General features: G+C 46.1%; 1 protein-coding gene across 3 annotated transcripts; it reads left to right on the forward strand.

Annotated features, from left to right (window-relative positions):
* On the forward strand, positions 1-13,428 carry SKIDA1 (SKI/DACH domain containing 1). 3 transcript variants are annotated; one of them, XM_070255115.1, is made up of 4 exons: positions 1-512; positions 5,738-5,830; positions 7,508-8,423; positions 9,290-13,428. In XM_070255115.1, the coding sequence occupies exon 4, from the start codon at positions 9,403-9,405 to the stop codon at positions 12,133-12,135; it is 2,733 nt and encodes a 910-aa protein (XP_070111216.1). In that variant the 5' UTR covers positions 1-512; positions 5,738-5,830; positions 7,508-8,423; positions 9,290-9,402; the 3' UTR covers positions 12,136-13,428. The 3 variants fall into 3 exon arrangements, with proteins under 3 accessions (XP_070111216.1, XP_070111214.1, XP_070111215.1); XM_070255113.1 differs by lacking the exon at positions 1-512 and having other exon boundaries at positions 5,350-5,830; positions 9,293-13,428; XM_070255114.1 differs by lacking the exons at positions 1-512; positions 5,738-5,830 and having other exon boundaries at positions 6,840-8,423.
* The last annotated feature ends 3,801 nt before the right edge of the window (positions 13,429-17,229 follow it).

Genomic DNA, 17,229 nt, shown 5'->3' on the forward strand with positions numbered 1-17,229 from the left:
TCCCGGGCGCCGCGGCCCGCGGCCCAGCGCCCCGCCGCCCTCCGCGCCTCTTTCCTCCCCGGGCCGGCCCGCCTTCCTCCGCCTACGGCCCCCCGGCGCTTCCTTCGGCGATTCCAGTTTTCGCTGCGGACGCCAGCCCGCTCTTTCGCGAATACATTTTGTAAATTTCTCCTTTATTTTCAGAAGTGGTCGAGATGTCTCACTTCCACCTTCACTTTAATTTGCTAGTTCCCTCCGGAAAATATTTCTCGGGAAACTCAAAATCTAGACGGAAATGCAGCAAATCCCTTTTAACTCTAAAGACATCCTTTTTAAAAAATTTTATTTTAACGCATTTCTGTCGTCGAAACTGGCAAAGGAACTCTCCGCTCTCTTTATTTCCTCCTTTAAAGACTGTTATTTTAAACTCTCCATCCAATGCATTTGGACGAGAGGGCAGAGGATGTGTCCGGCAGCACGCAGCAAATCAGAGGTTTTATCTGACGCCTCCCGGGACGGAAAAAAAGTGGAAGGTGGACGAGGGAGCTTCTAGGGAAGAACAGCAGTACAATTCGCTGGGGAGGCGGCCGGGCCGGGCGGGGGGAGGCGCAGCGGGGCTGGCGAGGGCCCGCGGCTCCGAGCACGGGAGCTGGCCTGGGGCAGAGGAGGTTTTAAATAGCGGGGCCCGGAGGGCGGTGGGCCCGCGCATGACGGGACTTCATGAGAAAGGATGGGGCAACGGAGGAGATTACTTTGTTTTCTCATCCTCCAAGAAAAAAATAAAGTTGAGGGAGGCGGAGAGAACAGCCATGCTGATTTCCTCCCCACGTTTCCGCGGAAGGGCCGGGGCTGCGGCGGGCAGGGAGAGGGCGCGGGACCAGGCGGACCAATAGCAGTCAACAGGTCCAGGCCCCGGCGGGCCAGCCGCCCGGGCCCCCTCCCCGTGGTCCGCCTCCCCCCTGCCCCTCTCTCCCCTCCCCTCCCCCGCAGGCCCGGCCCGGCAGGGGAGGCCCGCTCTGCACTCCCCGCCCCAGCCGGCCTCCCTGCGGCCGCCTCGCCGCGGCCGGGGCTCTCGGGTGGGGGTGGGGCGGGGGTTCCCTGCCGGAGAATCCTCCCCCGGGGCTGGCGGCGGGGGGGGGAGGGGATGGAAATCGGGGAATGGAGGATTAAGAGGGACTCAAGCTCGGCACGAGCGCGGCCCGCGCGAGGGATCCTGGGTAAAAAGTGGCCGCGCGGCACCGGGAGAGCGCGGAGAGGAGCCGGGGTCAGAGGTCAGGGCCCTGGAGCCCCGCGTGCAGAGCCCCCCACGTGAACGCAGCGAGCAGGAGGAACCTTTTTGTTTTCGACCGCGCCAGCATGCTCCCCTATTGACCGAGCTGCTTTTGCCGGGCCGCCGGAGAGTGTAGCTCCACGCCGGATCTCCTAACCCCACCCCCCTTCCACCACCAACACACAACCCAACTCTACCCTTCCTCTCAACTCACTTCCCAGCCCCCCGTACCGGGCTTGCAATAACGCAGTAAATTTGCTTTAACAACAAGTGGGGGTGGTTGCATTTACTCCTCCCTCTCCTCTCTCCTCCCCCTCCTCTCGCTGCGGCTCTTGACACTACTACAAACCAGGACTATAAACATAAACATGTGTCACTGTAACTGGGCAGGTAATATACGGATTTGGGGGTGGGGTAAAGGGGGGCTCGGTCGCCGCTTGGGGGGCAGTAAAAATATGTATGTTTCACGTGCTCGACGGCTTTGGGGGCTCCCCCCACACACCGATCCATTTATATAATGCCGACGGCACTCGGTCACTTACTCATTCAGCCACACAGACCCACAAAGGCAGACTTGCCGATAATCACCGTACCCAAAAGCAAATACATTTAAATACGAATCTCCTTTCCCAGCCACCGCTGCCATTTCTTCTATTAGCAAACGGCACCGTCAATACTTGAATCCCTTTTTAAAAATTCTTTTCCATCTAGCAATAGAGAAGATTTTTCCACCTAAACAGTACACTGCTCTCGTCCCACAGACAGCAGCTACACATTTTGTGCGCAGAAATCCTTTCAAACAGCAAGAAAGGCTATTTACATGACCGAGTTCGAAATCTGTAATGTAAAGCTTATTTCTTGGGCTTCGCCTTCGTGCATTTAGCAACTTCTGCTTTAAGTTGCTGCGACTGGCGCGAGGAGGTTCGCCACGGAAAGTCTTTATTATTATTATTTAGTCTATATTTACGCTGCCGCTCAACTTTTTCCTCATTCTTAGTTCAACAAGCCTAGCAACAACTACTTAAGGTAGAGTAGAGCGAATCCCCTCGCAAGCTTTTGGGCTTGAAACGGAGGGAGATGCAGAAAATGTTCAGAGGGAGAAGTGGTTCCCTTTGTTCTTTCATTGTTTCTCTACGAACTGGTGGATACAAGGACAAACACTTACCTTCTCTTCTTTTTGCTCCAAAAACCAGACGTTCCCATCAGCCTTAAATACACAGTCCACCTTGAAAGTAACTACGAATGTCGGGAGAGTTTGTATTCCATTCTTTTTCGCTCTCTGCCCTCTTTTAGCGTAGGATTAAGTTGCCGAGCACGTTGCCGCAAGCTGTAGCCCCCCGCCTTAGTGAATCGGTCACGTTTAGGACCCTCTAAGTCCATCCTAATTCTGCCAGTAGAATTGAGGGTATTGGAGCTCTAAACTTTCAAAAGGAAAGGGGCCTGCAACTCCAGAAAACTTACGAGTACCCTTAAATTTTTTACCACTGTATTTTTGTACCACACCATCAAATAGAATTTGCCAAGAAATATTAGATATTTCTTCGAGGAAAGTAAATTTTTTTAAGTTTACGCTTAGCAGTGGGCTACTTATGCAGATGGAGTGGAAAAGGAGGTTTGTAGGGGCATTTAACGGACCGAGTACGTTTTCCGTAATGTTTGTTATGCCATGTGTTTTTTAAAAACACAAACAAAATATTACTGGAACTGAGAAAGGAAGGAAATAGAAGTTTGAATTATAATATCGAGGAATGACTTAAAGAGAGGCGTTTATTTGAAATTTATTAGTGTACAAATTGGCCTCAAAAGCGAAAAATAAGCTTTTCAAAGTTGAGAGCCTGAATTTTCACTCTTTGATTCCAAAATAAAAAAGCAACTTTTCTGGTTCGTGTGCGATACTCGTCAGTGTTTAGTGCCCAGCCTGATGGGCATTACTGCCCAAACCTTGTTTAAATCTGATTATGATGTGATTTGCTGAAGTCATGAATATGAAATGATCCTTGTGTATCCATAAATGCGAACTTGGGATTTTTTGATCTCCCGCTTTTTTTGTGTGCGCCCAGTAGCTGCAGCGGTGGAAGACAGTGATTGGCTCCAGTGCTCCTAGAAGGATTTGGGCTGAAGCCAGGGGAACAGAACCAGAGGATTCCCTTTCCAGAGACCATCAGGCCCCACATGTCTTATCTTTCCCTTCTCCTCTCATGGGTGCTCAGAATTTCAGTATGGCTTCTGCAGCCCATAGGTAGGCCTCAACACTTAATGTCATCACTTCGTTCCTACACATTTGACCCCGATGGAAAATAAATGAAAATGTGGGCAACCCAAATAAATAGTAGGTCTTGATATTTGTGTATTATTTCATATATCAACGTTAAACTCTACTTTCTCAGATTTTTTTTTTCTACTTTCAGGATCAATTGTGAGAGGCCCTGGTGTCTCATAGGAAAATATTGCAACAAAACAAGATAATTGGGGGGAAAGGCGGTTTCAGTAGGAAAAGTGGCTTTTCTTTGATAGCGTTTAATTGGAATTAAAAGATTCTTGAGCTGTAAACATTCTTTATTTATTCAGCACACATAAGCAGGCATTGTTTTATCGCCATCATAATTATGGTGTCCTTTAAACTAGCTGATAGCAGGAAAGATAAGGGAATGTGCCTGTAGATTCAGATCAGGTCTCGTTTCTTTCTTTCTTTACCTTCCTCCCTCCCTCCCCTCTCTCTCTACTACCCTCCCCCCCATTCCTTCCTTGGTCACTAGGGTCCCCCACCACCCTAGAGATGAGGAAAGCAGGAAGATTGTGGCCTTACCATTTCTTACATCATGAAAATGATTCGTACCACGCTCTAATTTGATGCAATCTCTAACCGTCTTGTCTCCCATGTTTATAACTGCTTTTTGGCTTGCAATACGTGTTATCTGAAGAGTTGCCTATTGCTCACCTGTGTAAAACCTTGTCCACTAGGGTTTGTCGCTTTACCTTTGTCTAATTTAGAAAGCATACTCTTAGGGCTTTTTCAGAACAAAGCCTCACCAAAACTCCTTTACCTCCAAGGATTTGCAAATTTATAAAGGCTGCATTGAATTCAAGATGGGTCAGGGGGCAAAAAAAGGGTAGAAGGTCACCGCATTTTGATTATGGGTCAGTAGACAACATGGCATATACTCTGTGTCCCCAACTTCTGTTAAAAACAGGATTTTTAAATGCCTATGAACAGAAGGATGGGCCCTTTTGGAGACTTGCCCTGATTTCTTTGGATGAGACAAAAAGAAAAAAAATCAGGAAAATATACTAAGTTATCATTTAAGTTGTTCCTTATAAATTAAGGCCATTTCCTCTTCCTCCATTCTCATTTTCCCTTCCCCAAAAGCAGAAACCTGTGAGAGTAGATAAATTTTGGTAAGGAACTGTTGACTATCATGCAAGATTTTATTGTCCCATATCCTCAATTAATTCAGCCATATGAAATATTATTTTAGACCTTGTTATGTTGTAAGTATTATAGTTATTTTTGGCTAAGAGGACAAGGGGCTTCTTTTAGTCTGCTACCCAGTATACTTACATTGTTGAGGCCTTTATGATGTTCCTTAGTCTTTTCTGTCTGAATTCACTTTGAACAAAATGTGCCCAGCAATCACTAAAACAAATGTATATGGTGAAGAGTTAGGTGGTGGTGATGGTGATGTGTATGGGGGGGGGGGGGGTTGATCCTCATTTCAATTATGTATGTATAGAGGAAAGCTTGGAGGGAAAAGGATTATTTTAATGCTCTTCAATACTTTAATTATATGACAGTTGTAGTGTAGAAATGCAAAAGTACTCAGGTTTTCCTTCAGGTTTTCAAAAGAACTTTCCCCATTAGTAAACTACTCCTGCAAATTGCTATTGCATTTCCCAGCTAACCATTTAAAAGACTGTAAATGCCGTGTGCATTACTTCGCTCCAGAGGAAAGAGGTCAGACTGAATGGCAATGGTATTTAAACATAAAATACGGTGAAAATAAATCAAAATAGAACATCTGAAGGTAAATTTAGCACATTCATACAGGATAAGTAAAGACAAATCTGTTCATATCTTCATAGTCCATCACTTTAAAAAGTGAAAGTGCTGATTTTTTACAATAAATGCAAAAGTAGGTGGACATTAAGAATATATTTCTATCTGTATGTTTGCCACAGAGGATTTTTCTTTAGCAAGCGGCTTTGTTTTCAAAGGTAAAATACTTTTTTTGATAGTGTGTGGATTATGCATTCCTCACTGAGTAAATAATCACATTTAATTAACAAACTCAATGCCATCATATATATGCCTAAATTCTCACTAAGTAATTCCCTGGTCCCTCAGAGATGGATATACACATAAATGTTAATCTGGGCATATCCACCCACATACGTATATGCATTTGAAAAACATAGAAGCTGATACATCTTTTCTTAAAAAAGAATCTGAATACAGTCCATCATCTGAATTGGGTTCATCTTTGATTGTAGAGGCGGCTGACATGGTCAACAAATTTATCAAAGAAACCCCCTGGCTTTTGAAGAATCGTACTTTATACATCTGGATCTGCACATCCAGGCAAAGTAAGTAAATTATTGCATAACTTTAAGCATAATTGATAACAGACACCTTTAATTTTTCATCCCCATTCTTTTGGCCAGCTTTCACATTAATAATCTAAGCCATAAATGTTGGTAGCTATTGATCGAAATCCCCTGTGTGCATGCAAATCCATCTTAAAGTCCCCTGCCTTTCATGTGTGATCGCTCAGGGGCCTCTGCTAGATCTTTTTATCGGGATCGACCCCCAATGAGCCTCGAGAAGACCCCGGATATGCAACGTGTGCTGATGGCCACAAGAAAGCTGTCTGTCACATTCTGTGTGTGTGTGTGTGTGTGTGTGTGTATGTGTGTGTGTATGCATGCATGCATGCGAATGCGCGCGCTCACGCCTTAACACACACACACACACACACACACAACGATGGGGAAGTTAAAGGAACAAAAGAATGTATTAGACAAGAAGAAAGATGTGTAATAGGAGTATTAAAAATGTATAAGTGGAAAGGTGTCTAAGTGCACATACAAGGATATTCACATATATTGTATATATAGACACATTTCCCAAATCCCCTGGCCTTTATTTTTCTCTGTTTGACCCAACAGATTGTACCTTTAGTTTTTAGAAAATACTTAATATTTTACTAGTTTAAAAAACCACCCATACTGCCAGTATTTTAAAGGTGAAAAGAGAGGAAGGGAGAGGAAAAGAGGGTAATTTTGAAATGGTTATTAAATCACTTTGCCATGTGCAGGAGGAACAGGAGTGTGAGTTGTGTGTTTGTGTGTAAATGTAAATAGGAATGGAGAACAAGTAGAACTACCTGGTTAAAAAAAAAAAGGACGCTCTAGCCAACCTTTTGTAATATCTTCTCAAAGGCTTTTTCTGAGTTTACTATTTCTTGGCTGTTTGACTCTTTGGTCGAAATCTTACAGCTGGGGGAGGGGAATTGGACGGGAGTGGGGTGGGAGGAAGAGGGCTGGCAGTATATAAGTGCATCAGGAGGAATTTTAAAACGACACTATTGTCGCTGGCAATAGAAAGACTCTGGTCATCCTACTTTAAAAAGCAAACCCCAGCATCTGCTTTTCCTGGAAACTTTGCTTTCTGCTTAAACCTTTTGCATTTTGCCTCCCGTGAAAGTGAAAGAGAAAAACGCGGTGTGATAGATCCAGATGCAAAAGGAAGCCAACTCGGTGGATGGTATTAGCTGTGACGAGGCATTGTTCATTGCTGCCTCTCGGTTACGTTTAAAGCCTGAAATATCACGAGATCCATTCAATGATCCTTCTCTCATTCAAGGGACAAAAATGTAATTTGCTGTAGCTCTGATTTCTTGGATGGAAATGCTAGCCTTAGATTTCAAAGGCAAGAACTAGACATCGCGGTTTGTACACACATTGATTAAGTTGAAGAGCTGCGATTACATCTGTGCTGAGTGCAACAGTAGTCCAGGGCTGACTTTTCAAATCCCAACCTCTGAGTTACAGACTCTCTTAAATAGACTTCCTTAATTTCCGGATGCACTTCTTGAAATTCCCAATTCTCTTCAAAATTCCTGGGAAATTACAAGGGAGATGAGGGTGGGGGTGGGGAAATATGGCCGAGATTTCCCGCAAACTACCTTTTTGTATGTCTGATTCCTGTTTTTATCTCTCTCTCTCTCTCTCTCTCTCTCTTTTTTTTTTTTTTTCTTTTAGCCATACCTGCTTGTGCTAGCCAGACCAGAGAAGGAGAAGCTGGAACTTTTGAATGTGAAGGAAGAAATTATTGTACAATTTTTTTCTTGCAGACTCAGAAATATCCGTTTATTCTTTTAACCACACGATGTGTCTATTTTTGGAGGAACAAGGAAACATATAAATGTCTGGGTTGCATTTATGCTGTAGTTGCAAACACCGAACAGTTAAGAAGATTTTGCCGAATTTTGCAAAGCAGCCAACAAACCGCCTTGGGATCGTGGTAATGCAACTGGGAAGACCCTTGCTCTCATTTGGCAATATTTTGGATATCCTTGAAAACGACACCAAAATATGCCTTAATCTGACTAAGAAGAGGTTAACAATATTGATATTCATCCAAAGTGTTTTTTTTAAAGCAGATGCTTGGCTTTCATGGAAAAAATGGGAGTTGTGAAAGATTCATTTAAACTACCAACCAAAAGCATCATAGACCACTGAAAGAGACTGCATCGTACATCAGCGCTTTCTTTTCATCGTTATTACGTAAAACCTCTGGAAACACCTTGGACGTTTTACATTTTCTTTTCTTCGCTGCACAAGCAATCTGCTCCCTGGAATTCTGACCTGTCGTGAACAGGACCCTGGCAAAGGCTGTGCTGGGGACTCTAGGACGATCCCGCCTCCAATCCAGCCTGGTTAATTGTGAAAAGTGTACACATTTCTGGCTTATCTATGCTTTGTTATGGGTCTGACGTGAAACTACCTCCTCCCCACCCCACCCCCCAGCAGAGAACCAAAATCCAGTTGAATTGTTACAGTGTTTCGGAGCTGAAGCCTTGAACTGCCTCCTTGGTGAAATAACTTTGTTTCTGGTTATAAAAAGGCATTTCAGGAAAAAAAAAAAAAAAAAGGAAAATCGAGAGAAATTCAAAACGTAAGTCTGTACTGGGGTGGTTCACCGCGCGGGTTTAACTTTGGAGCTCCCAGCCTCTCTCCTTCCCCACTCCCATAAGGGAAATACCAGGCTATTCTGCACATTTTCGCTTAAGCTCCATTTTCCAAAGGAAAAGGGGGTGGGGTATATCTCTTTAGGCTTGATAATGTTTAAAAAATGCTTTTCTTTGAAATGATAATAGCTGTAGCGGTAAAGCAAAAAATAGGCAATATTCCTTTAAAGGCGAATATACAGGTTTTTTTTTTTTTTTTTAAGCGTACACACACTGGTTCAGATGAAGTCTGTGAGTCAGGCTGTTTCTGAGCTCCGATAGTTTAATGGAAAGATTTATATACCGACTGTATTATTTACTTTGGGAGGGGAGGTGGCAGTATAAGGGTATGCTAATTAGTAGGAGATTTTGGGGGGAAGGGGTGGAATATCAATTTTTATTGCATCACCTGTCAGGAGTGTCCAATCAGCGCTGGCTTTAGGGGAATTAATTGATGAAGGTGTCTCCGGACGAGCTCACTTCACTCTGTCATTTTATTTGTAGCTAAAGCAGCGGCGGGAATAGCAGCTGCATTTCTTCTCTCTTTCTCCCTTCACATTCCATTATCATAGTGCTCCAATGGAGAAGGAAGGAATAGAGGGGCCCAGGTACTGATCTGCATCGGGGACTTAGACCAATACACTGGCAGATCAGAAACCGGATGGTTTTTTCCCTCTTTTTTAAAAAAACGAAAACCAAAAAAAAAGCAAGAATCAAGTCAGTGTAATTTCATGGGTTTTTTTTTTTTCCAATAATTTCGCCTAGAGTTTGGCACTCCCTTCGCCGGGAATAACAGTCTTTGTTATTTTATTAGCAGGATGCCTTGAGACACACGCAGCATCTGGTGGAGGATTAACATACATACATGTGTATGTATGCGTCACGTATATATTTACTGCAAATGGTGGGGATCATTTAGTGCCCGAGATGGGAGACCTGAAGTCAGGTTTTGAAGAGGTGGATGGCGTGAGGCTCGGCTACCTCATCATTAAAGGAAAGCAAATGTTTGCCCTCTCCCAAGTCTTCACGGATCTGCTGAAAAACATCCCGAGGACGACCGTGCACAAGCGCATGGATCATCTGAAAGTGAAAAAGCACCACTGCGATCTGGAGGAGTTGCGGAAACTCAAGGCAATCAACAGCATCGCCTTCCACGCCGCCAAATGCACGCTCATCTCCCGGGAAGACGTGGAAGCGCTCTACACCTCCTGCAAAACCGAGCGTGTCCTCAAGACCAAGCGCAGGAAGGTCGGCCGGGACCTGGCCACAAAGGCGCCGCCGCCAGAGCGCGCCGCCGCCGCCGCCAGCCCCCGCCCGGGTTTTTGGAAGGACAAGCACCAACTTTGGCGGGGCCTGAGCGGAGCCGCGCGGCCCCTGCCAATCAGCGCGCAGTCCCCGCGCCCCGGCGCCGCCGCCGCGCGCCCCGCCGCCCATCTACCTCAGATTTTTAGCAAGTACCCGGGCTCGCAGTACCCGGAAATCGTGCGCTCGCCTTGCAAACCCCCTCTAAACTATGAAACCGTCCCGCTCCAGGGAAACTACGTCGCTTTCCACTCGGACCCTGCTTATTTTCGGAGCCTGCTGTGCAGCAAGCACCCGGCCGCCGCCGCAGCCGCCGCCGCCGCCGCTGCCGCCGCCGCCGCCGCCGCCGCCGCTGCCTACTACCAGGCGGCCGGGCCCCAGCCCAAGGCGGCGGCGGGCGCGGGAGGCCCGGTGAGCCTGACCTACCGGTGCAGGCGCAAGCGCGGGGCCGCCAAGGACTGCCTGCTCGCGCCGCACGCCGGCGCCCGCCGCCTGCTGCTCCTGCCCAGGTCCTACAAAGCCAAGGCGGCGGCCGCGGCGGCGGCAGCGGCGGCGGCGGCGGCGGCCGCCGGGGCCACTTGCCTGGAGAGGTTTCATCTGGTTAACAGCTTCTGCCCGCCTCCCCACCACCACCATCACCACCATCACCACCACCACCACCACCACCACCACCACCGGGCCCAGCAGCCGCAGCAGAATCACCACCCCCCTCATCACCACCGGCCGCAGCCCCATCTGGGCAGCTTTCCCGAGAGTTGTAGCAGCGACTCCGAGTCCAGCTCCTACTCGGACCATGCAGCCAACGACTCAGATTTTGGCTCCAGTTTGTCCAGCTCCAGCAACTCTGTGTCCTCGGAGGAAGAGGAGGAGGAGGGAGAGGAGGAGGAGGAGGAGGAAGAGGAGGAGGAAGAGGAGGAGGGGGGCAGTGGGGCCTCAGATTCCAGTGAAGTCAGCTCGGAGGAGGAGGACTCGTCCACGGAGTCGGACTCCAGCTCCGGCTCCAGCCAAGTGTCAGTGCAGAGCATCCGTTTCAGGCGCACCAGCTTCTGCAAGCCTCCCAGCGTGCAGGCGCAGGCCAACTTCTTGTACCATCTGGCCTCCGCCGCCGCTGCAACCAAACCCGCTGCTTTCGAGGATGCCGGCAGACTTCCCGACCTCAAGAGTAGTGTCAAAGCGGAGTCGCCGGAGGAGTGGAATCTGCAGAGCTGGGCCCCCAAAGCGTCTCCGGTGTACTGCCCGGCCAGCCTGGGGAGTTGTTTCACAGAGATAAGGAACGATAGGGTATCTGAGATTACATTCCCACACTCTGAAATTTCCAGTACTGTAAAGAGAACTGACCTGACAATTAACTGCCTGGCGGAGGGGGCCTCTTCACCTAGCCCAAAGACAAACAATGCATTTCCACAACAAAGAATACTCCGAGAGGCTAGGAAATGCCTACAAGCAACTCCTACTCCACACTGTGCAGATAACAACACAATAGCTGCTAGGTTTTTCAACACTGCTTCTTCAGGAGCAGCAGCAAATTCAGAGAAAGATTCCAAAATTCCTCCTTGTCCAGAATATGCTACGGATTTGCCCTCTTCGCAAACCGATCCTGAGGTGGATGCAGCAGCAGCAGCCACGAAGGCCGAGAACCCCTGCACTGACACAGGCGACAAGACATTGCCATTTCTGCACAATATTAAAATCAAAGTAGAAGACAGTAGTGCTAATGAAGAATATGAACCTGACCTTATTACAAATAAGCTAAAGTGTGAGTGCAATGATACGAAGGGTGAGTTTTACAGTGTGACTGAAAGTAAAGAGGAGGACGCCTTGCTAACCACAGCCAAGGAAGGTTTTGCATGCCCTGAAAGAGAAACTCCTTCCTTCAATCCACTGGCTCCGAGTCGGGGCCTTTCATGCACTTTAGGTTCTCCAAAACCTGAGGATGGGGAATATAAATTTGGTGCCAGGGTGAGAAAAAATTACCGGACACTAGTACTGGGAAAGCGACCTGTCCTTCAGACACCTCCAGTCAAACCAAATTTGAAATCAGCTAGAAGTCCTCGTCCTACAGGTAAAACTGAGACACATGAAGGAACACTGGATGATTTTACAGTTATAAACAGACGCAAAAAGGTAGCCAGCAATGTAGCATCAGCAGTGAAAAGGCCATTTAATTTCATGGCAAATTTTCCTTGTCCACCATCCCTCATTATTGGGAAGGATGGGGATTTGTGGCCTGCATATTCCTTAAACACCACTAAGGATTCCCAACCTCCTCACAAGGCCCATCCTATATGGAAATGGCAGCTGGGCGGTTCTGCAATACCTCTCCCACCTAGTCACAAATTCAGGAAATTTAATTCATAAAAGTGTTTTGGAAGATATTTTCTTGAACCATATTACCTTCCTTTTGTTGTAAACTGCACAGGATGGTTTGTACAAGTCCATTAATGTGTTACACCCCTTTTGGAGTCCTGGTTTATCGCATTTTGAAGACAGAAATCGGATTACTTTTTTTTTCCATTGCGGGTTTTTTTTTTTTTTTTGGAGTAGGGTGGGGGCGGGGTGGGAGAAGGGTTGGTTTACATTCCACAGACTACTTCAGGCTAAAGACTCAAGTAAAACTCAGTTATTACGGTAGAGCTGGAACACTTTACTGTTTCAATGCTAATACTGCACCGGTACCTCAATTCAACTGCTACAAATAAATGTCAAAAGGTTGAATAATAAATATTACAATGAGCCATTAAGTTTATGCACTAGATTTCAGACCTGAAGGTGTAACTGTTAATTCAGTGAAAGTTTGTTAGGTTACATGGTTACACAGCGAGGTAGCGAGAAGTTTCTGTGAGCCCAAAATGTTCTTTTCTAGAGCTCTTCTTTGTGGGGTATCTTTTGCTTTTTCTCCCCTCATTCCCTCTCCAAGAGTAGTTGCACTTAATTTTTTTTTTTCTTTTTGAGTGGAAAGATTGGGGAGTCCTGATTGAATGATGGTAAAAACTGCCTCATAGATACTGGGTAAAATAAACATGAGATTGTATTTTTTTTTTTTTTTGTAAAGGGTGTGATTTTACTTTTACAGCCACTCCTTACAATTGGAAAAGTCCTTTTTGTCTTCTCACCCAAAGGTTTTAAATAAGGTGACTCTTACTATTGTCCTGCTTATCTTGTGGTCTGAACATGACTCCTTAAACTTGCAAAACAATTAAACTATTTCTCTTAATAGCAGGATATTTTATGGTCTGACTCTTCAGAGTGACAAAGCAGTAAATACAACCAAGAAAAGTAAAATAGGTCAGAGTTGTAAGAAACCCCAGATGAAAAAGAACAGTTATTTCAGGACTTTTTGGTACCAGAACTCAGGCACCTGGATTTTATTACCTTTTACTTTTTCTGCATCTCTCTAAACTTCTGTTTTCAGACCATCCTGTGTATAGAGCAGGAGAGTTTCTACTGCAAGTGACAATCAGAGGTGACTATCTATATTTGCACTTAAAATCAAAGTAGTTCAACATGCAAATAGCTAGGGTCTAGCCCTTGGTAAGGGCCTTGCTGGTGTGCTATGTTGTGATGATGGAAGCAGTAAATCAAAATTATGGAAATTTGCACTGTTGAAAAGCATGCTTTAGCTTTATTTTCAATTAAAAACACTGTTTAAAATTCCTGGTTCCATACATTTCTACTTATTCCAGACTGAAGAACGGTTAACAGGAATGAATGGTTTTGCTGACATTTTCACTTGTAATGTTTTTGCCTGAAAGAAATGCATTTATTGGGTGTAGTGTTTTGTTGTAATGCCATGAGATGAGGCCAGTCAGGTTCTGTGCAAAAATGCTGGTGGATTTCTTCCTAAATAACAACAAAACTTTACAAACTTGTCACAAATCAAGTGTAAAAAGTTTCAGCTTTAAGAAAGTGAAGCAGAGATCAATTGCTATTTTAATGCGGGTGAAATCTAATAATTTTTTTGGCCCACCTCCCTTCGTCTAACAAATTATATGTCTCAGATCTCTGCCATCCTAGACCTGAGAAGTTGCATCTATAGATCATAAATCATAAAACAAAACAAAACATCAACGAAATGTTTACTGTGTGAATTTAAGTCACTATTTCTCATGGAAATTCAGCCTTTCTTTTCCTTCCTTTAACCTTTTAATTCCTGCTCCCTTTGAATTTTCTTTTGTCTATAAATGTTTCAGATAGATCTGGATGGTCTCAGCCCTAATTGCTGTATATGCTCTGTGGTTTTACCCTTATTGTAAAGGACAGAGGCTGAGAATACCTCCATCCAAATACATTTAGATGGAGTAAACAGATGCTTTGAACTGCCTCCCTTCCTTTCCTTCTTGAATGTTGCCAGATGTAGGTTCACTGGATCCTTTTTTATTGGAATGATAGATATGGTCAGGGCAAAAATTGGGGGATGTTATCCTTGAATTCATGTTTGTGTATAATTCCAAAGACCAGTACAAGTTACAGTTAAAGCCCTAAAAAGCTGAACAATTGACTTCTCAGTCTGAGTCCTTTCCTTTTTAAAGGCAATCCAGAATTTGGGTGCAGTGAGTTGTCCTGCAAAATCAATCCATAAAAAGTGTGACATACACACACTGTAAGTCTGTAATTTTGACTCTTTAATTACTGCTAAGTCAAGAAAGTTCAAAGTCTGATGACTGCTACATTTAGACTAGTACTTTTCTTGTTGGTTATGGAATCATTGTTCCTAAATTATAAATTGAGAATATATTTGAAGCCTGCAGATCTTTTGGGTGTGGGAGGACCACGAGATGCAATAAGCACAATTTAAAACAAATATACCCTATGGAATTTCTGACATAAAATATCGGCCTCCAGCTTTGACTCTTGGTCTCCAGCCCTCAGAGAATCAATAGTTTCAGTTTATAGGACCTGGAGAATGAGCAGCATGGAGGCCCAGGCATTACAGTGATACCATCAAAAGGAAAGAAATTAAATAGTCAACACAAATTTCACCCCACAGTACTACTACAAGCCAGCCAACCACAGCAAAACCTGAGTTGGGGCTTCTGTTAAAAAAGTGTCCCAGATAGTATTCTGTAACTTACAAAGACAAGGTATTCTTTCAATTTCTGGTAGCCCCTTAGCTGTTTTCCCATTCTGCTGTGGGAATTATTCTCAGTAGGTTTATTTCATTTTGGTTGTTTTGTGATTAGTAACAATGTCTAGATTTTCTAAGATGCTATAACTGTCCCATTTGTTCAAAAAGTTAACCCTTATTGAGAGAAAAACAAACGTTACCTCCATTGATAGATTGCATTTTTACATTTAAATGTTTTCGGGTGATAGAATTTTTTTTTTTTTTTAAGGCACTATATGGTTCCAGGGTCACTGATTCCTGTGTGTAAAGCTCAACATTCACAGACATAAGGAAAATGCAAGAAAGGGCTCTTTCTCTGACATTTTGGGAAAACAAGCTTATTTTTGGTCTCCTGTAAAAGTAGTTTCCTGATGAGACTGTGAAATGAAGATTTAATTATTTTTTTAAGAGATGTGTGTACTCTGTCTTCCGCAGTCAGGTTATCTGCCTTTTTAGAAAATGCAGCTTGCTCTTTTTCAACTATTTACTTTTTAAAGTGGGTGTTCTTTTCTACTGGCTTACTTGATTACAGTGGAGTAATCTCAATAATGGTTGTTTATTTTAAAATCAACAACAAGGAGCCACCACTAAACAGCAATAATACAAACTTGATGGGCTGGTGTGTGGATTTTTATCTTATCCGTGTCTGGGTGACTTTCAATGGTCTAGAAATTCCTCAAAGTTCCAGTCACAAGAATTGCAAGTTTCTGCTGATATGAGAAAGATAGTTTTGTTTGCATGCAGGAAGAGATGTAGACTAATTCCTCAAAAGCATTTTTTTTTCTCAAAGAAAACAAAAACAAAAATCCTCCGTGGTAAAAATATTTTAAAAAATTAAAAAAAATAAAGCGTTCGCATCTACAAAAGACAGAAAATGTGGTGAGTTTTGCTTCACCTTGAAAATAACTTCCTGCTGAAAAGGATGTGAAAACGCAAGTCCCTAGAGCCAAATGGGGGGGCGGGGATTAAAGGCTCCCCATCAACTAACTTCAGGAAATTGGCAAGGAGGAACAGGGCATCCACCTTAGGGAGTCCACTGGTCACCCTGGTCTTCCCCAGGATTTTCCCTTTCCCTGGAAGGAAGAACTGTTTTCAATGCTAGCTTTGGTTTTGGTTTGCTCCCTAGGCCAAAGGGCATTCTGCAAACTAGCTTGGGGGTGGGGGGGTTGGGGGGGGGTAAGGCAGATCTAGGAGGTGGGGGAGGGCTGCATGTTACCTGTTTGGCAGGCCCTCTTGTGCTGGGGGAAAAAAAGGAGGGGGGCCCAGCTATCATTCTTTGCCCATGCCCTAGGCCCCCGCTCCTTTCTCGCTCCTTTTCAAACTGTGGCGGCCTCACAAGCTCCTACTTTAAAAGGCCTGAGATGTTTTGCATGAAGCCCTCACAATAGGGGTTGAGGGAATTGACAGTTTCAAAAACAAGGCGTTCAGTCCTTTCCAGCTGCCGGGCCCGCTCTCTCGCACCAACTCCTCGTTCCTCTCTGCTGGTGGCGTCCTCGGGAGCGAGCTGCCTGCCCCCACCCCGCCAGCCTGCATTCCGGCCGGCCCCACCCCGCCCCCAGGCTGTGTTTGTAAACAGGGGTCAGTGTCCAGGGGCTGCTGGCGCGGGGTTTGGGGCTGGCCGGCTGGGAGGGAAGACAGGGAACGGCTGAGCGGATGAAGGGCCAGCCCGGGGGCCGAGGGGGCTTCGGGGTCCCTGTCCCCCTCGCTTTCCCCCGGGCGCCGAGCTGTGGCCACCGCGCTGACCCCAGGCAGCTCGCAGCTCTCTGGCCTGGGCCACCACCCCAAGAAAGATGTTTAAATGCCGCCATTTTGCAGGGTGGCAAACAAATTTCTTTGTGACTTTTTTTTCCCGCCCAGATCTTGCTCTCCTCTGCATTTGGGACCCGCTCGCTCCCCGGGCGCAGGAGCCCGCACCCCTGTGCGCGCGGCCCGCAGCTCCGCCCGCGCAGCCTCACGGTCCAGCGGCCCCGTGGCCAGGCCCACCCGGAGCAGGGGGCGACAGGGCGCGCGGCTGGCCCTCGGGGACTGGACCGCCTCCCCCACTTTGCGCTCCTTTTGTGCGTTCTGAAGTCATCTCCCACCCCCGCGCACGCACACACCGCCTAGCCATTTCTCACCTTCTAGCCCAGGCCTCATCTCTCTTCCCGGGCAAAGGGGGCCCAGCTTTGTGCATTGGGCGGAGGGCTGGCCAAGGCCTCCAAAATGCATGAGTGGAACGCAAGTGGCAGCGAGATGGGGCTTCCCGCCCCCATGGGCCAGCCAGCATGGCTGCGGACGCCTCCTGGGAAGTGGCCTGAGACCAGAGGCCGGGACTCTGGGGAGGGCGCGCAGCGGGGCCAGGGCCCGGC

The sequence above is a fragment of the Equus caballus genome, chromosome 29 (assembly GCF_041296265.1).
Source record: "Equus caballus isolate H_3958 breed thoroughbred chromosome 29, TB-T2T, whole genome shotgun sequence".
NCBI lineage: Eukaryota > Metazoa > Chordata > Mammalia > Perissodactyla > Equidae > Equus > Equus caballus.